This window comes from Lutra lutra, chromosome 4 (genome assembly GCF_902655055.1).
Source record: "Lutra lutra chromosome 4, mLutLut1.2, whole genome shotgun sequence".
In the NCBI taxonomy this organism is placed as follows: Eukaryota; Metazoa; Chordata; class Mammalia; order Carnivora; family Mustelidae; genus Lutra; species Lutra lutra.
In genome coordinates this window covers 102,576,361-102,596,287 of record NC_062281.1, presented here as the reverse complement: position 1 = coordinate 102,596,287, position 19,927 = coordinate 102,576,361, and the positions used below count along the sequence as shown (strand labels likewise).

Genomic DNA, 19,927 nt, shown 5'->3' with positions numbered 1-19,927 from the left:
CAGAATGCCCTTCGTCATTTCTTGTTACAGGCTTTGGTTTAGAATCTAGTTAGTCTGATGTGAGTATGGCTACTCCAGCTATTTTTTGCTGTCCATTAGTGTGACAGCTGGTTCTCCATCCCCTCACTTTTGGTCTAAACTGAGTCTCTTGTAGGCAGCATACGGATGGGTTTGTTTTCTTTATCCATTCTGATACCCTATGTCTTTTGATTGGAGCATTTACATTCAGAAAGGTTATTGTTAGATATGAATTTAATGCCATTCCTGTCTAGTTTCAGTCGCTTTTTGTCTTTCTTTCCTACTCAAAGAGTCCCCTTTAACATTTCTTGCAGGGTTGGTTTAGTAGTCACCAACTCTTAGTTTTTGTTTATCTGGAAAACTCTTTATCTCTCCTTCTATTCTGAATGACAGAATTACTGGAGAAGGTATTCTTGGCTGCATATTTTCCCCATTCAGCATATTGAATATACCATGCCATTTTCTTCTGGCCTGCCAAGTTTCTGTGGACAGGTCTGCTGCAAAACTGATTTGTCTTACCTTGTAAGTTAAGGACTTTTTCCCCCTTGCTGCTTTCAGGAGTCTTTCTTTGTGCATTTTGTGAATTTGATTATGATAAGTCTTGGTGTTGGTTTGTTGAGAGTTCTTTGTGCCTCCTGGATTTTGATGTCTGTTTCCTTCTCCCATATTAGGGAAGTTTTCAGCTATAATAGGCTGAAATAAACCTTCTGCTCCCTTTTCTGTCTCTTCTTCTGTGACTCCTATGATATTATCTGTTATTATGCCTTAAGGAGTTGCTGAGTTCACTAAGCCTACATTCATGATCCAATGCCTTTTTATTCCTCTTCTTTTTAACTTCATTATTTTCAATAATTTTATCTTCTATGTCATTGATTCATTCCTCTGCTTCATCCCTCCTCTTTGTCATCACATTCTGTCAGTTTTGCATTCAGTTATAACATTTTTGTTTTGGCAGGACTGGTTTTTAGTTCTTCTATCTCTGCAGTAAGGAATTCTCTAATGTCTTCTATGCTTTTCTTGAGCCCAGCTAGTATCTTAATGATTGTTGTTTTAAATCTGGTTTAGGCATCTTACTTATATCTGTTTTGATTAAATCCCTAACTGTGACTTCTTCCTGTTCTTTCTTTTGGGGTGAATTCCAACATTTTGTCATTTTGTCCAGGTTACTGTTTCTTTGTGTGTGTGTGTGTGAGAGAGAGAGAGAGAGAGAGAGAGAGAGAGAGAGAGAGAGAGGAAAGCCTGTTATATTCCTGCTCCTGAGAGTAATGGCTATATTAAGAAGTTCTATGCTGTCTTGGGCTTGGTGCTTCGGGAAATGTTTCAGAGTGTACACTCTGAGTTTTGGCTGTTCTTTCCCTCAGGTCAGTCCTCTGCCAAGTTTCTCCTTGCCCATCAGTGGGGAGTGTCTGGACCTTGTCTACCGAGTGACAAGTTTTGACGAGGTGTGTTCTGATCTGCTTGTTGAAAGATTCTAGATCCTGTTTCCCCTAGAGCTGAAGTTCTGCAGTGCTCTTCATCAGTAGACTTGGTGTGGGCAAGGTGTTTGTGCTGGTCATCTGGAGGAGGTGCCTGCTGTGCTGGTTCTCAGGTGGACTTGCCCTAATAAAGATGCACTTTCAGGGCACAGGAGCATGGGGATTGGTGTAAGCAGCTCGTGTTGCTCACTGAAGTTGGTCTGTGCTTATGGGCGGGGGTCGGAGGGTAATGGCATCGCCCTGCTCTCTTATCCTTGCAGCAGGGAGTCTGCACCCACCACTCTTCAGGAAGCCCTCACAAAAGAGCAAAAAATCTTGTGTCCCCAGCTTCCATCAGATCCCTGCCTTCACCCTGTCTGTGTCCAAGCTGTCTGCCTGCCAAGTGGCACGGCACTCCCCTGTGGCTGGATTTATCTTGGGGTGTGGCTGGGTTTCAAAACTCCAAATTCTAGGGATCTGCATGGCACAATCTTGTGCTGATCTCTTGGGGGAGGATCTTGCCTCACTGTAGCTAGTGCTGGTTTGTCCCAGAAAAGCACTTGCACAACTGCACAGCAGCTCAGAGTTTATGGTGAAGTGCAGCAAAAAGTCGGCACCCAGGTTTGCTGTCCGCGGCAGGTGTCTCCCTGTTCCTAGGCTAATAAACAGTGCAGGACAGTGGCTCCCAATAGCTTTTTTGTCCCCAGAGAGGCTGTGCCCCATCTCCCAAATGCATTCCAAGCAGGGGAATTGTTTCTCCCCATGTGATCCAGGGGATCTTTGGACCCCACTGTCTGCTCCCAGGCCTCCACCCTCCTTCCCCACAGAAGTAACCCTAAGTCCACCAGGCACAGCCTAGTGAGGACTTCAAAAACTTCAGACTTTGGTCTCTGCCGCTTATAAAGACTTGCAATAGTCAGGCCCTCTCCTTTTCCTAGTCAATGATTTTGGGGAAGAGTTTTTCTTGTGCAACCCCCTATGTGTTGTTTTCACTCTGTCTCTGCCTCTCTCTCTCTCTCTGTCTCATTCCTCTCTCCGTTTTCAGAGCTCCCTCCCCTCTGCAGCACTCATGATTCTTTTCTCCCCCAAATCACCTCTCCGCAGCTCCTACTGCCATGGTGTGGCCATTTTTCTACCTCTAGATGTGCGGTTCGTTCCTTAAATCCTCAGATGGATTTCCTGGGTGTTCACAATGATTTGTTATGTATTTAGCTGTGTTCGAAGGAGGAGGCAAGCCTGGGCCCCCTCCTCCTCCATCAACTTAACTCTTCTCCCAGAATAATGTTTTGAAATGTATAAAATAAAGTATGCAAGATTGCAAAGGAAATCGATTAAGTTAAAATATAGTTATCAAACATATTAAAAACACATTTGTGATATGGTAATAGGTATGCTTTTTGTTTTGTTTAAAGACTTTATTTATTCATTTGTCAGAGAGGTAGAGAGAGGGAGCACAAGCAAGGAGAGTGGCAGGCAGAGGGAGAAGCAGGATCCTTGTTAAGCAAGGAGCCCAATGCAGGATTCGATCCCAGGACCCTGGGATCATGACCTGAGCTGAAGCCAGATGCTTAACTGACTGAGCCACCCAGGCATCCCTAGATGTGCTTCTTTATTCACCCTTCAAGTAGCACAGTCCAGCAGTGTCCCAGTAACTCCCATGACTTCAATATCGTGATGAGCAGAAATCTTTTGAGCTGTTTGCAACAACAGTGATAGGATATGAAAACACCTGCAACTTCTCTTGGTGATCATGAGCTAGGTTTCACTGATACTGTTGTGTTTGTGGCTATAGCTAGAATCAAAAAAAATGTTCAAACCTTGTTAGACCTTAGTGAGGATGAAGACACAATTCTTTTCTCTAGCCACGCTCATGGGTCCTCCGAATTCTGTTCACGAACTCCTTGGGAGGCTGTGACCCCAGGTTCAGAATCCCTGGTCCCTGCTATTTGTTTTCCATCATTTGTCGATTTCTTTCTTCATTGTTCTTTTTTTTTTTTTTAAGATTTTATTTATTTACTTAGAGAGCATGAGCAGGAGGAGGGGCAGAGGGGAGAGGGAGAAAAAGAACCTCAAGCAGACTCCAAGCTGAGTGTGGAGCCCTACGAAGGGCTTGATACCATGACTCCGAGATCATGACCTGAGCCCAAATCAAGAGTCAAATGCCCAACCGACTGAGTCACCCAGGCACCCCCTTCATATTGTTCCTAAATGAGCCAGAGTAATTCATGTTTAATCATTGGCAAGGAACCAATGGTAGTGACCCCATTCTGTCACACTCAAACAGGGGCAGGGAGACCCCCAATGTGCACTGTTTTGTAGCTTGTAGAACAAGGACCTCATGGTGGAGCTGGAAGGAAGCGCCAATGCCCTTACAGTCAAATTTATTCTGTGGATGAAGGTAAACCCTCTTGGAGAGGATGCCAGGCCAGTGCTGACCTGGGCCCAGAGAATGGCTCTTGTTTGCCACATGTGTGTGTGCATGAACACACACACACACACACACACACAGCTGTATGGTCTGGAGAATGGTGACACCAAAATTAGCTAGAGGGAGAAGTAGGGCCAGGTCTCAGTCACAAGGCGTGTGGCACAGAGCCCTCTTATATGATCACTCAGCAGTGGGCCATCTCTGTCCACATGCCTCATCCCCTCTGGCCCTGCACATCTCACCGGCTTTCGTGTCCCTGGGGGACGCAAGTTCACTGTTAGTACTTGTCATTGTGTTTTTCTTCTCACCACTCACTTCTCCTTTGTCTCCTGGGGCTCCTACCTAGGTCTAGTTCGGGCCCTCCCTACTCCTGCTTTCTCTTCTGTGCTACATCTGTCAGCCCAAAGTAACCCCGATTTGGTTAAAGTGTACCAAAAATATTGTTGAAATCCACGTGTTCACAGGAACAGGAGAGCTCCAAGTTCCAGAGAGAAATCAGACCTGTAACCATGAGCTCTCTGGCCTGACACGTAGAAGGCACCCAGCGAATATTTGCTTAGTCGAGTTATCAGGTAAAGAACCCCCAAAGCTCCCAAAAAACCTCTTTCGGGATTCCCACCAAAGTCACCAGCTATCCCTTACCTTCCTCTAATGAAGATGGCTTTTCCTCAAATGCCAGCATTCCAGAAGAATACAATGCTTTCAATCAATGTTATTGGCTTTGTTTGCAACAGTATTTCTCGCTACCATTCTTCACCAGTTGCGTGGGATAATTAGTTTTGTGTTGAAGGGAGGGGGTGAGAATGGGAGGCAGAGGGAGGACGGGGGTAGGGGGTGATCAGCCATCATTTACCACTTCTTAGGGAAGGCGGCCTGTGTGAGGTGGCATCTGTGGGGACACCCAGAGCTCAGGACTGCTTCGGTAGTTCCTCTAGCACCCAGCATGGCCCTGCTTTCTTTCTGCAGGTAAGTGTTTGATAGGCTGGATGGTCTCTCGTTTCTCTGGTTGTGTGCCTGACTCAGTGCGCAGTGAAAAGTAGGCCACACATGGTCATTATTTCCATGCCACCTCACAGGAGAATTTTATATTAAGGCAGATAGGTCCATCTTTTGTGTGTGTGTGTGTGTGTGTGTGTGATATACAAATTGCTAATTATTAGCAAATCTCTGCTCTGTACCAGGCCTGGTGAAAAGCATGTCACACACATCATCTCATTTAATTCTCTGTATGCAGCCAGAGACATCCTCTCAAAGTATAAATGACATCTCCCCCTCCTTTCCCCTGCCCCAAACCATCCAAGAACTCTGGCACATTTGCCGCCAGGCTCAATACAGTGTCTTGCAACGCTGGTGGGGCATGGCTCCTGGCTCCTGCTCCAACTGTATCCCCTCCCTTCCCCTTCTCGCCAGCCTCCTTGCTGCTCCTGGAACTGGCCAAGAAGGCCCTGCGCCAGGGCCTTTGCACTGGTTCTTCCCCCCAGGCACTGCCCACATCATTCCTTCACCTTATCAGGCCTTCTCTAGTGTCTCTTCACAGAGAGCCTCACCCCATCCAAAGTATCACCTGTTGCTAGGCTCTATTTCTTCTGTTCCTGATAGAACTCAGCACACCTGGCTATTTTATTATAAATCTATTTGGTTGTCTATTACTTATCTCCTCCCTAGAACCAAAGCTACCTGAGTGCAGGAACCTTGTTTTGTTCACTGATTGATTTCCAGCACCAAGAATGGTGCCTCCAATGGAGTGGTCATAAATAAATAAATATGTGGCCAATGAAAACATAAATGGATGAATCCTCACAACCCCCATAATGTAAGAGGTACTCTCTCCCCCATGTTATAGATGAGAAGACTGAGGTTTGTTGTTGTTTTTTTTTTCAAATTTATTCAACAGAGATCACAAGTAGGCAGAGAGGCAGGCAGAGAGAGAGAGGAAGGGAAGCAGGTTCCCCATTGAGCAGAGAGCCCGACGCGGGGCTCGATCCCAGGACCCTGGGATCATGACCCGAGCCGAAGGCAGAGGCTTTAACCCACTGAGCCACCCAGGTGCCCCCGAGAAGACTGAGGTTTAGAGAGTTTGACGGTATTCTCGGGGTTATAAAATGAATGAGCCACCTGGGACCAGAAGTTAAGATGTCTCGCCTCTGGGGTCTGGCTCTTAGCTACTGTGCCAGTTCACCTCTCTCTGCACTCGTAAACACCTGCCAGCATTTCTGTGTAGGAACCCTATTTCCCTGAGACACTCTAAGGAAAAAGCTTCTGATGGATGGCTTGGTTTGGGAGAGCTACAAATTGCCTTTCCTGCTTGGTAGCCTAGGAAAGGCTCTGAAAAGTCCTGCAGTAAAAAACCTGGTTGAACTTGTATAATCAGTGTTTCCCAAAGTGTTGACGGTAGACACTTTCATTTATTCATCGGTGTGTGTAACATCTATTAACATATGGCAAAGCATACTTGGAAATAATAGCTTTTATTCTTGTGAAGGGAAGCAGATGTCTGGTACAGGATTCTGAGAGCTATCTCTGGGTTGGCTGGTGTGGGAGGTCTGGGACCGGGGCCTTCCTAGCCCAATGAGAGGACCCATGCCCAAATTCAAGTTCCTACCAAACTAGCACCGGGGTCCACCATGTTTGTTCACCCCCTCTCATGCTCACCCAAACCCAGGAAGGTAGCAGGGAGGCTCCTGGCTCCCTTTATCTGTACCCGGACCCAAGCGTGCTTCTCTGAAGAGACCTGGGCTCATCTTCTGCCCTCTGGTTCCTGTACCAAGTGACACTTGGTGTTCCTCTTGAGCCTCTTACGGAGCTATTGCTCATGTGGGCCTCTCAGAGATGTCAACCCTTTCCCCCCAAGCATGGCCTTATTCTCTCACTGTCTTATGTCTCCCTATCGGACTTTTAACCTTTTAGAGGACCAGGGACACTGCCTTCCCCATGCATGTCTTCTTGGCCACCAACTCTGGGCTGGACCAATGGTAAATGCCCAGGTAATTCTTGTTGGCTTGATGGTGAGGGGGCGGGTGATCCTACATGTATGCTGCATGGTTTGGAGCAGAAAGGATAAATGGTGATGTTGTAAATCCCTTAATTCATTGCCAGAGCTGCCTGCCCCCCACCACCCCCCACCCCAATCAGAATAGAAGGATGCCCCAGAGGCGCCGAAGACTATAGAGTGAAACGTATGTCACTGACTGCATCTCTGGGCTCCTTGGAGAGCTCGAGCCACTGTCAACGCCCCCGATGTGTTCATTTTTATTGGTTTTGATGATGATCTGATGTCATCAGAGATTCAGGTCTCATGTTCATCCCTGAGATCATCTAAATAGCACTGGTGACGGGGAAGGGAAGAGCAGAGAGAGGCGCCCACGGGCAGCCGGGATCGGACTGCATAAATCTGGGAGGAGGGAGAGGGCTGGACAGCCTGGCCTTCCCAGCTGGCGCAGGAGGCTGAGTGGGACCAAGCGAGAGGCCGTGGAGCAGGCAGCGTTGTGCCTTCACCCAAGTGACCATGAGAGGTGCCATGCGAGTCTCAGTCATGTTCCTTCTGCTGACTATGTCGGACTGTGCCGTGATCACTGGGGTAAGGCGTCCAACTCCCTCTATGCCTTGGGTTTTGGGCGGGTGTCAGGGTCTGCCCGGAATGGGAGCCAGCAACCATGCAGGAGGCAAACCAAACCAAACCGAAACAAAACAAAAATTAGGGAGTCAGTGGTCAGCCAGCATTTCAGAGGGACATTCCACATGATTTTCAGATTAGTCATACCTTACCCCCCTCCTAGATGGGGTCTACTTTGGAGAGGCTATGTGTAAGTCGAGTCTTATTTCCAAATTCATTAGAAGAACATCGAACATTTTGAAGTTTAGACCTTGGGGAAGAATAAGATTCCTAATTGTGTAGTAAGGAATTCTTTCATAAAGCTGATTAGCACCCCGTAATTTATCTTTTGTGTAAATTTGGGATTTCATATACAATCTGGCCCACATGTCAGTGTCATTTACACAGCATGTTGACTTAATTAAAGTCAGGGACCTTATTAGCTTTAATTGGGGATGTTTAACTTCTGCTTTTTTTACTCTTAAGGAAGATTGTCTTGAAATTCTTTCCTTTCTTTATTGTTTATGTATTTAACTGTGCTCGGTTCTGATCAGAGCATTTGGCTGGGTGTACCCAAAAGCAAGCATCTGATAACAAGTAGAAATCTTGCCTCCCAGTGGAGGTTTCCCACACAGGGGCACTGCCTGTCTTAGAATTCGAAACCCTCAGACCGGGGCTTTCCCTGGGACCACCCTCAAATGTGTTACAGTGGTGGGACAACTCTTACTAAAAGGGAAAGTAATACCTAACAGTTTTCCAGATCAAAGCTGCTAAAAAAAAAGGGGGGAAATTAATTTTTCTCCAATGTCCTTTAACTTTTTACATAAAGAATGGAAATATAGAAAAATGCCAAACCATTCCTGAAATCTCATTAGTTTTCATGGTCACAGAAAGGAAAGGTCTTTCTTCTCCTTTTTAAAGGAAAAAGACTAAGTTTCAAAGACGAACACATATTAAAGTCAAGTCAATGCTTTTAAGACCCAGAGCATGAATAACATTGTTAGGGCAAAATTATACCTAATGAATCAGTCTCTGAATCTCCTATTATGTAGCCTGAGGCCGGGGAGGCCAAGAACAAAGGAGAGAAGCCACCAAGAGGGATGGGAGCTGTGGGTTGACCTTGACGCCCAGGTGACCTCACTGGGCCTGCTCCAACATCTGGAGAGGGTGGGACCCAGTGCTGGGGAGGGGGTGTCAGGATCTCCCTCCCCTCTCCATGCCCTGCTGCCGCCCTGAGGCTGACTGTCAGGAAGAGGCTGGGCGGACATGGCCACACGCCCCTGCTCCCTGGACTGTGACCTTCCTGGATTTAGGATGGGATATTCCCTCCTGCCTGATTGAGACCATGATGTTCCAGCTCTGTGGCAGGACAGTAAGGGAGGGTCTGCTCGACCCTGACCCGGGCTTTCAGGGGCTGCTGGGTGTGTGAGATGTAGCCTCGCTGGGCTGGAGACATGCATGGCCAGGTGACTGTCACTTGCACCTCCTCTGGGGAGCGGGCAAGCTGACCCCGCACCCCCACTTTCCCTCCCTGGGGCTGAGCAAATTCACAGCTTCCAGAAACCAGGCAAAGCCGCCCAGCTCCTGTTCTGGAGCCCAGCCCAGATGGGTCCACCCCTCTCTGGGGATTGAGGATGCCAGCAGAGAAGCACCAGGGAGACCCCTGTTCTCTGGGGTGCTGGCATCTCAGTGAGGCTGGGCTTCTGGTGAAGGCTGAGGGGAGGGCCAAGGTGGGGGCCAGGAGAAGGAAGACACCAACCCTGGGTGTGGGGTCAAGGTTGGATCGTTAGTCCTAGGACTGACCCCCTCGGGACTAGGGCCATCAATGTCCCCCCTCCGCCCCCCACCTCTAGGAATTCAGATCAGTTCCATTTCCCCAGCATCCTTGGAGCATTTACTAGAGCCGAAGAGCCATGCTCCTGACTCTGGCTTGGTCCGAGGAGGAGCGTTGCCTCCCTACTGGATGGGCTCTGAGGAGCTTGGAGGGGTCCTCGGAAGCAGTTGGATGCCCCGCTGAGCCCACTGCATCTTGTTGTGAGTGGAGCAGAAGCATGGATGTGCTGCCTGGGGTGCCAGGCAGCCATGAGGGATTCGGATGTACCTTTCCCTTCTGGTTTCTCTTGGGTGGCACTAACGGGCTCTGAATGGCCGCTTTGTCTCCCTGCAGGCCTGTGAGAGGGATGTCCAGTGTGGGGCGGGCTCCTGCTGTGCAATCAGCCTGTGGCTGCGTGGGCTTCGGATGTGCACCCCGCTGGGGCGGGAAGGAGAAGAGTGTCACCCCAGCAGCCATAAGGTACAGCACAGACCTGCTCAGGGCCCTGAGCCAGACAGCTGGGACTGGACCCTGATTTTCTGACTCTGACTCCAGGAGCAGCTCACAGGGGTTGGGCCCGGCTCCTTGCTTCTTGGAGGCAGCCTGGGGTGGAGCAGGGGGTACTGATCACACAGCTTGTTAGATCTGCGGGCCGGAACCCCAGCTGCTCTTCAGCTGGGTGTCTTGGGCAATTAGCATGACTGCTCTGGGCCTCAGTCACCTCATGAATATGAGGGGAAGAGACTGATTACCTCAGAAATCTCTTACAGATCTGATGAACTCAGATTCTCAAGGGGACCTGAATGCCTTCTGCCCCTAGGAACCGTCCCTCAAGAACCTGAAATAAGACTCACAAAATGGCTTCCCACCCAAGGGATGGGTCTGGTTAGGGTGCTGCAAGCCACGGGCCCAGGGCATATGCTTTAAGGAGGCACTTGTACCCTTTTGGGCCCTACGTGCCTAGTTCCCCTCCCCTGGCAGGCTGCTCCCAGCCCCAGAGGCATAGAAGGGCCACTAAGCCTTTGCTTCTGAACAGCCGGGTACCGGAGCAACCCCAGGTGTGCATGGGGACCCCGGGGGCCTGCCCTTCCCCTGGGTTCCCTGCGGTTCTGAAGTACCCCCTGCTCCTCAGGGGAGCACGTCTGCACCCAGCAGCCCTGGGTTCTTCTGGGTGTCCTCCTGTGGTCATGCTCCGGATCGGGACCACTAGGGGGCTGGGGAGGCAGGGCTGAGTCCAGATGGGACAGTGGGACAGTCCTCGCTGCCTTGGGGTGTGTGATAGTTTGGCTGCAGATCTGCATTCCCCCAAGGGGACACCGAGGACAATAAAAACTAAAGCTGAGTGCTTACTATGGGCCACTTTTCAGACTAAGAGCTTTTGTAATTATATAGCTTAAACCTCTTTCCAGTCGTATGTGGGAGGTGCTATTTTTTTTTTTAAATTTTATTTATTTATTTGACAGAGAGAAATCACAAGTAGTCAGAGAGGCAGGCAGAGAGAGAGGAGGAAGCAGGCTCCCCGCTGAGCAGAAAGCCCGATTCGGGGCTCGAACCCAGGACCTGGGATCATGACCTGAGCCGAAGGCAGCGGCTTAACCCACTGAGCCACCCAGGCGCCCCGGGAGGTGCTATTTTTGACCCATTTTGCAGATAATCAAGTTGAGACCCACAGACTAAAGAACCTGCCAGTTGTCACGCAGCTGGGAAGTGGCAGACCTGGGAACTGAACCCGGGCAGTCTGACCCTACCTATGATCATAACTGTTCTTGTTCATCCTCCCTGGAGGAAACCTTGATAGTTTAGTCTCCGGGTGAGTCACAGGGCAGAGACAGTGTCTGTCCGGTCCACTGCTGCATTGTCAGCACCCCCTAGCATTGAGCTAGGCTAGGCTGGTTACCTTGTCCCGGGAGACAGATTGCCTGGGTCTGTCTGAATCCCAGCTCCTCCACAAAGGAGCTGCGTGAGCTTGGCATGTCGCTCAGCCACCATGCCTCAGTTTCCCCCCTCTGTGATAACTGTTACTGTTGTGCTGGTTGGAGGGGAGACACCGGCCAGGGCTGGGCCGGCCAGAAGCTCCTGCCAGAAGGTCCACCTCCCTCATGGTGAAGTTGTCCTCCTTCTTCTCCTCTTTCCCCAGGTCCCCTTCTTCAGGAAACGCCAGCACCACACCTGCCCCTGCCTGCCCAACCTGCTGTGCTCCAGGTGTCGGGACGGCAGGTACCGCTGCTCCATGGACCTGAAGAACATCAGCTTCTAGGAGCCCATCTGTTGTCGGGACACACACGGGGCCTCTGCCTGAGCCCTGCCTGGGCTCGCCTTGGAGGGTGTTTCATTTCTGCTACGTGGCCCAGCCCATCACTGCCCCGTCCCCCCTCCCCAGACGGTCCTCCTCGGTCCCTCTTCCCTACACACCTATGTGCATGCAGCACACGGGGTCCCAGCTCTGGGCTATGGTCCAAGAGGCGCCCTGACTGGTTCTTTTCCCTTTCTGGCTGCCTGAGGGGTTGTAAGTATCAGGAAGGGGGATTCTTTCCCTTGATCCCCCGCCTCACTCACGGATGTGACTTGTCCTCCTCCCTGGGCCTGTCTCTTCCCCTTCCTGCACGCGCTCTTCTGCCTGAATCCCACATTCCCCAGCCCCTGCCCCCACTGGCCCCATCTATTGGGTGTATGTATTTGGTGGACTGCTCCAAGGGACAGGTCCTGGGCTGAGCCTTTCCATGAGGTCCGCGAGGGGCAACCGGGGAGTTGCTCGTCTTCCTTTGATTGACTAAGTCCTCAGTTTTAGGCCATGGGCCCCAGGTCAGCCCTTTGGGGTGGGGTGCAGAGGTGCAGCAGGCAGTGATCTCATGGTGGGGGGAGGCCACCCACTAGGCCAGAACTGCATTGCCTCCGAGGCCCCTCCCCGCACACTTTACTCATTCACCAATGAAGCCCCCAGTTCCCACGGCCTCCCGGTAGAATGCAAGTGAGGGCAGCTTAATCTAATCGGCCATGACAGTTTAGGAGGCAGTTAGGGAGTGACCTCAAACAGCTCCTTTCTGAGGATCAGCCTCTGGGAGCAAGTCTGTGACCTTGAGGACACAGGGCTTCTGCCCAGCTGGGGGAGAGCGGGAGGTGGGAAGGGAGGCAGCAGGCAGGCACATTGACTTGAGAGGCAACTGTCCCCTAAGGACCAGGCTGCACAGGCCTCACACGCAGAGAAGTCAGCTTCTCTAGACATCAAGGGCTTCCCCAAGTTCAGAGCCATCTGTCTGGGAGTTGTGTCATGGGCCTCCACTGTCTGCTAAAACACCAGCCCCATCAAGCTCCTCCCATCTGGACTCTCCCCTGGATTCACCAGGACAGCAGGGGACACCCAACGCTGTGCTTGCTGACCTGACCCTGCAGAATAAAGGCATGAACAGGGGCGAGTGGCCTTGCTATTCCCGCTCTGCCTGTGTGGGGACTCGGGGGCCGTGAGTGGGAGGGCAGAACAGGGTCTTTTCCAGGTGGAGGAAGGATGCCGTCCTGTTGCTCTTCTTGTTTCAGGCAGGTTTTTTTGCAAAAGTGGATTCAGGGTTTCTTTGAATGCAGTGTGACAGGCCTTGGGCTCTGGGCCCAGAGGGTGCTGCTCAAGTGTGTGGCTCAGGTGTGTTGGTGGGTTGGACATAGGAAGGGAGCCCTGAACTGGCAGCCGAGTGGGGACTCCAATGGCAAGATCTGGATGGGTTGCAACTCCCATTTCTGCAACTCAGTCCTTTCTGCTTAGTGTCCAAGACCTGAGGCCTCCAGACCACCATGTGTGGGGTGAGGAAGTTCTATATCAGGATGGCCATGAGCCTATGTCCAAACCTAGGGGCTGGGAACATTCCCTGTCAGGTTACTGTCCCCATGGCCCCTCCTCATCCCAATTCCTGGCCTAGAAAAATGCAAAATATAAGATAAAAGGACATTGTATCCTGTGTTTCTCAGAAGCCTCCAAGCTCATTGTGGTTAAGGAAGCCTGGGGGCTCCTGCCTCCCCTGTTTGCCCTGGATCTGCTGGATCCTTGCTCAGGGGGTACTCAGGACAGGCTTTACTGTAGGACCCACTTGAGTCGGATCTGAGCCCCACTCAGGGCTCCTTCTCTTTGTTTTTGGCTCCTCTGATAGACCTCCTTGCCTGCTCTGCTGGCTCTTACCCTTTCTTGCAGCCCTTGGATCTCTCCCCCCTGCACTCAGGCTCAGGTGTCAGACAGAGGAGCTACTGTCCATGTCCAGGGTTCCAATCTGCTTTGGGTCTCCAGGTACCACTGATCACTACCACGTCATGCTGGTGTGTGGAGCCCTCCCCAGTCAGGCTGTGCCCTCTGCAGGCAGAGCCCTCCTGGATGAGACATGGCCATGTGCCTGAGCACAGCAGAGACACGGGGTGATGGCTGGAGGCACAGGAGTGCCCCTGACGAGGCACACACTGACTCGCCACCTGCAGCCCCCATCTCCATCCCCATCTGGAGCTGGCCAGTCTGTAGACCCCTTTTAGTCTAACTGGAACAGTTCTCATATTTTATACCAGAATACCAAGGAATGTATAATTGACCTCCACCACAGTTTCTCACTGCCTTTTTCCCCTGAAGCCCTAAGAGCAGAGATGGGGAGGTTGGAGGGGCTGGGAGGTAAGAAAAGTGTATTTGTGAGAACTTTTTATACTCAGGAATATATTCTTCATCAATATAATTATAAAAGAATCTACTTATAGGAATAACATATATTAAGATAAGAATGTATTCCCAAGGAGTTCAGTTAAATCGGGGTTAGATAAAACGGACATCCCTCCCGGATGCTGCCCTTTCAGTTGACAGCCCTACCTCCCCTTGGACCTAACCCCTTCCTGTTCAACAGGTGGAGTCTGGTGCCATCTAGTGACAAATCTGGGGATGGCATGGAGGAGTCAAAGATGCGCCCTTCTCAAAGCAGATGGGGACCATTCCTCAGATAGATTCAACCAGAAGGTTAGAGGGACAGTACTTCCACCTGTGGAAATAAATTTGTCACCCTAAGAAGTACAGGAGAAATACTTAGTTGTGGGGTCTTTTGGGTCCGGTTCCACCTACACACTTCTTTCCTAGAAGCTGCTGTCATCTTCTGGCGAGACATCGTCCAGCTTCTCCAGGAGTGGGATGGTGGAGGTGGGTGGGGCCAGGAGGGATGCTCCTCCCCCAACCTGTGCCCCCGAGTCCCCATATTCTTGGCTAGTCATCTGGGTCAGGTCTATCATCACCCCCAGGATTCAAGTCGGAAGCTCAAGAGCAGTCTAGATGTCTTCTCTCTTCTACTCTTTTCCCACGGCAGCCCTGGCCAAATTTAAGCAGTCATCCTGCCAAGCATGGCCTGTGGCAACTGCTTCTGACCTATTCTCTCTGCCTCCAGTTTGCCCCTTAAAAATCCACCCTGGCGTGTCTACCAGCGTCTTTCTAGGCAGCACATTTACCTGGTTTGTGGCCCCTGACGGCCCTTCTCAGCTCCAAAGGAGAAAACCCAGCCCATAGCGGGGTGCGGCAAGCCCCTGTCCGCCCTCTCTGTCTTTCCCATGCTCCCCACCAGGCTTCTCGGCCTCAGGACTGCCTACAGTCCTTGGGAGATGCCATGAGTGTCTTTGTCAGGGCTGTTCCTCCATGGGGAATGTTCTGCGTCTCCTCTGTGGTCTGGTGACCTCAATGCTTCCTTCAAGAGCCCCTCAAATGCGTCCCCCTGCCCCATCTGCATCCATCCACATGGAAACACCTGGGATAGACCTCAGGCACGAGTTCGCACCCGCTCTTAGAGAACATCCGTGCCCATGTCGGTCTTCACCCATGAGAGAAGGAAGGGCAGTGTCTGCATCCTGCCTGTGTCCCCAGGTTGAATAATGGGGGCCGGGAGGAGCAGCTGCACAGCCAGAGGACAGGCCTCCCCCGAGAGCAGCCCCACCTCCAGCCTCTCCTCTCGGTGGCCTCTCTTCCCAGGAACTGGGCTCCCCTTCCAGGCCCAGTACACAGCAGAGTGCATCCCTAGGGGCAAGTTGCCAAGGGACTGAGAACACCCAGGCTTGTGGTAAAGGTGGGGGGTGGGGAGGGGCTTCTGGACCCAGCTCCCTGCCAAGTGCCTGCACCACCCTGTAGGCCTCAGCTCCCTTCATTTACTGAGGCCAGAGTCTGCCCTCTGCCAGGGCTGGCTTCAGGGCCTGGGGTCATCACAGACCAAGCCCAGCAATAGCCGTACCAAGCCCAAGAACCAGGTGTACTGAGTACTTGACAGAGGGTGTTGGTGGGCAGCCCCTCTCCAGACCCCAAGCTATGCAGGGCCATGCCCTCCTGCTGTCTGCACTGTGTTCTGTCACTGCTGGCAGAAGGGAGGTGGGGGGAGGAGGCAGGGGTGTCCTGGGCTGGCCTGCCTGGCCCAGACCCCTCCCTCCAGTGTTTGGGGTAGAGACTCGGGACTTGGTGGAGTGCTGGCTTTCAGGACCTGAGTCACACCATGGATGGGGAGGGTGATGGGACACTTTGGCAGATCTGAAGGGAGGGCCCACAGAGGACTGAGAAGTTTCTGGTCATCTAAAGTTGAACCCAGCTAATTCATGTACTAACTAATTAGTTTATTACTCGTTTATGAGCTAAGGGGTTCCTTTCTTGCACAGTAAACAGAGGACCTGCTGGAGGATGGAGACCATGGTTTTCTCCCGGGTCTGGTGCCTGGCATGGAGCTGTGCTCAGGACATTTACAGAATGAATGAATGAATGAATGAAACAGCAGTAGCATTTCCTAAGAGGAGACAGACTGGCAAGGGTCTCAGGGGCCTCTGGAATGTGGGGTTCGTAGCTGCCGCCCATCACAGACCTTCCGCTCCCAGAGTCCCCATATCTCCGTGCTCACCTCCTGGCCCCCTTGCAGTTTCTCACTCACCAGAGGGAGGCCCTCTGAGATCCTGGCAATTGAGAGAGCCGTACACAAAGGCTACAGTAGCCCTGAGAAACCAGGATGGGTCTTGGGGGGGCAGGTCGGGAGTGGGAAAGTACGGGATTGCTGTCTGTGAGAGAGAACATCTTAAGTTATACAAGTTCCATTTACTTTTGTTGGATGGACTTAGTCGTCTTGGAAACAAAGACAAAAAAGGACCCTCCCCTCCAAGAAAATGGTAGCAGAAGGTAGGGCAGAAGCCGCTGGCACCAGGGAGGGGAGATGTCACCAGTAGGGGGCCGAGGAAGGGTAGGACCTGAGGGAAGCTGGGTGTGGGGGGTGCTCCTCATGGAGGACTAAGGGCTAGACACAGGCAGAGCGGAGGGCAGAGGCCACAGCCGAGCGACTGCCTGGAGCTCATCCAAGGGCCTAAAATTCTAGAGCATTCAGTGGAAGTCTGCCGCTAAGCCCTGCTCCCCCTGAATATTTGAGGATGAACTCGAGATGGTGTATGGGAAAGGATTCCAACTGGCCGGCACCAAGCAGGCACGTGAGTGCTTTTTGGTCAGTGTTTCTCCTCGGCCCTTCTCCCATCTCACAGACTCTGGCCACAAGGCTCCAGAGGGGCAAGGAGCAGAGGGAAGACCCAAGGAGGAAGCAGGAAGACTCCCTCAGCCAAAGAAAAGTTTGGGCTTTTGAAAGAGGCCCCCAGGAGTGGGGGTTTGCCTCAGAGCTGTCTGCACAGCAAACACACTGTTTTACTTCGACCGCATGTTTACCCAGGTTGGCTTTGGTTGGGTGTGGGTTGAGGTGGGGCCAAGGCCTCAGGCCCCCAAGGGCAACACTTGGCATTCTTACTTTTTCAGAGCTTTGACAGCAATAAGCGCGGGGATTGAGGAATTGCTATTTGAAAATTTGGCTGGTGTCTGATCTGAGACCAGCCCAAGAGTCCACCTGGAGAATTCTCCTGGAGTGTACCAAAACCTCGGATCCCACCAGATGGGGAGGGAGGCATAGGGAGGTCTGGGGCCCGCTCTCCATTGGGACACCTTTCCAGGGGGGAGTCAGAAAGAAAAGCTAAGGGCCCTCTAGACACAAATAGCTTGCTTCCATCAACGGCGCAATGAACAAAGGAGGCTGTGCCCTACCATGGAATGTCACTGAGTCCTAAACTGGAACAAAATGCTGCTAGTGCCACAGCAGGGGCCGACCTCGAGAATGCTGTGTGGAACGAAAGAAACCAGGAACGCCCAGCGAAAGAAGCCAGGGGCACCTGCGCGGTGCAGTCGGGCTCAGCCCGGGATCTCAGGGTCGTGAGATGGAGCCCCGTGCCGGGCTCTGCGCTCAGTGCTTGGGGTTCCCCTCTTCTCCGCCACCCCCACCAACTCTTGCGCTCTCTCTAAAATAAATAAATAAATCTTAAAAAAAAAAAAAAAAGAAACTTGAAAGAAAGAAGCCAGACCCAAAAGACCACGTTTCATATGATTCTCTTTTTTTTTTTTTCAAAGATTTTATTTATTTATTTGACAGAGAGAAATCACAAGTAGGCAGAGAGGCAGGCAGAGAGAGAGGAGGAAGCAGGCTCCCTGCTGAGCAGAAAGCCCGATGTGGGGCTTGAACCCAGGACCTGGGATCATGACCTGAGCTGAAGGCAGCAGCTTAACCCACTGAGCCACCCAGGCGCCCCCATATGATTCTCTTTATGCGAAATGCCCACAGTAGATAGATCTCCAGAGACGGACAGCAGCTCGGTCATTGCCTGGAGCCGAGTGTAGGAAAATAGAGAGTGACTGTTGGTGGGTATAGGGTTTCCTTTTGGGGTGGCGAGAATGTTCTAAAATTAGGTTGTACCTACCGATGGTTGCCTAACTCTGTGAATATCTGAGGAATATGGAATTATATGTGCTAAATGGATGAATTCTTTTTTTTTTTCTAAGATTTTTATTTATTTGACAGACAGATCACAAGTAGGCAGAGAGGCAGGCAGAGAGAGAGAGGAGGAGGAGGCAGGCTCCCTGCTGAGCAGAGAGCCCGATGTGAGGCTCGATCCCAGGACCCTGGGATCATGACCTGAGCCGAAGGCAGAGGCTTTAACCACTGAGCCACCCAGACGCCCCTAAATGGATGAATTCTTATGGGGTGTGAATTATGTCACAATGAAGCTGTTTAAAAAAAAAAATCATTATTAAAATCCATAAAGTAAAAAAAAAAAAAAAAAAAAGCTTTCTAGCTTCAGTCGGCAAGAGGTTGGTCTGACCCATTTGTCCAAGCTAAAGAGAACGAGGCCAGGGCTTGTCTCAGCGCTGCTCACGGCTGCAGGAAATGGCCCATGTTTTGTGGAACCAGGCTTCAGCTTCTGAGGTTTGAGGCCTGCAGGCATCTGAGGTCCTCAGGGTCTCGAGCACAGGAGGACTGGAACATTCCAGGCTGGTGAATCATTTGGCATTCCTTAATGTTCATTTGACATTTATCTTGTGGGCAGGGGAGAAAGATGCCCCCAATAAGGCATTTGTCATGAGTGGTTTTCTGTACCAGACAGCTCCTCAAATGGTATTCTCAACTGTTTACAATTTGGATAACAGGGGCACCTGGGTGGCTCAGTGGGTTAAGCCTCTGCCTTCGGCTCAGGTCACGATCTCAGGGTCCAGGGATCGAGCCCCACATTGGGCTCTCTGCTGGGCGGGGAGTCTGCTCCCGCCTGCTTGTGATCTCTCTCTCTCTGTCAAATAAATAAATAAGATTTAAAAAAAAAACAAAACCCAGTTTGGATAATGAAGGAAATCCCTCATTAGCAGGACAAAAGCGCTATATGGTGCAAGGTACAAGTTTGGGCTCTCAGTTCCTCCTCATGCCTGCATCTTAAAATGAATGGCAGCGACCACACCTGGAGCTTTCGGAGCCCAGAGTGACACTGGCCTAGAGCTGCCCTTCTGGCCTCCATGTGCCTGCTGCAAAGATGTTCCCTGGGGGCAGGATGTCTCCTGCAAAGGATTTTTGTTGTTGTTGTTGTTTTTGTTTTACCACCGTTGGGTACTGCCCACCTTGGCTGGAGCGGACAAGTCCCTATGTAGTCACTGAGTTAACTGGCACCGAGTCCTTCTTGCAGGGATGTTTGTGCCTCTTTAAGAACAGTACCCTGGGATGCCTGGGTGGCGTCTGCCTTTGGCTCAGGTCAGGATCTCAGGGTCCTGGGATCGAGCCCCTGCATCAGGCTTTCTGCTCAGCAGGGAGTCAGCTTCTCCCTCTCACTCTCCTTTGTGCTCTCTCTCCCCATCAAATAAATAAATAAAATCTTAAAAAAAAAAAAAAAAAGAGGCTTACCCTGAACAGCTGACCCTGGGTGGGAATAAGGTGGAAATATGGCCCGTTCCCTGTTCCAGTCGTGGTCGGGGCCATACCTAGCCCCAGAAGCCCAAAGTCGTAGAGGCACCCTGAGAACAACTTTTAGGTGGTGTCTGCCTTAAAAATGAAACAGTCCGGGGGTGCCTGGGTGGCTCAGTGCGTTAAAGCCTCTGCCTCCGGCTCAGGTCATGATCCCAGGGTCCTGGGATGGAGCCCCACATCAGGCTCTCTGCTCAGCAGGGATCCTGTTTCCTCCTCGCTCTCTCTGCCTGCCTCTCTGCCTACTTGTGATCTCTCTGTCAAATAAATAAATAAAATCTTAAAAAAAAAAAAAAAAAAAGAAACAGCCCAAGTTATCTTGCAGCAAATGAGTATATTCAGGAC

General features: G+C 51.2%; 1 protein-coding gene across 1 annotated transcript; it reads left to right on the top strand.

Annotated features, from left to right (window-relative positions):
- Positions 1-7,405: 7,405 nt before the first annotated feature.
- On the top strand, positions 7,406-11,704 carry PROK1 (prokineticin 1). The gene is made up of 3 exons (XM_047728638.1): positions 7,406-7,477; positions 9,660-9,785; positions 11,443-11,704. The coding sequence occupies exons 1-3, from the start codon at positions 7,406-7,408 to the stop codon at positions 11,560-11,562; spliced, it is 318 nt and encodes a 105-aa protein (XP_047584594.1). The 3' UTR covers positions 11,563-11,704.
- Positions 11,705-19,927: the final 8,223 nt, after the last annotated feature.

Excerpts from the sequence above, each read along its gene's own strand:
- PROK1 (XM_047728638.1), top strand. The coding sequence starts at position 7,406 with ATGAGAGGTGCCATGCGAGTCTCAGTCATGTTCCTTCTGCTGACTATG. Across the intron at positions 7,478-9,659 it reads ACTGTGCCGTGATCACTGGG|GCCTGTGAGAGGGATGTCCA; the intron begins GTAAGGCGTCCA and ends GTCTCCCTGCAG. Across the intron at positions 9,786-11,442 it reads GTCACCCCAGCAGCCATAAG|GTCCCCTTCTTCAGGAAACG; the intron begins GTACAGCACAGA and ends CTCTTTCCCCAG.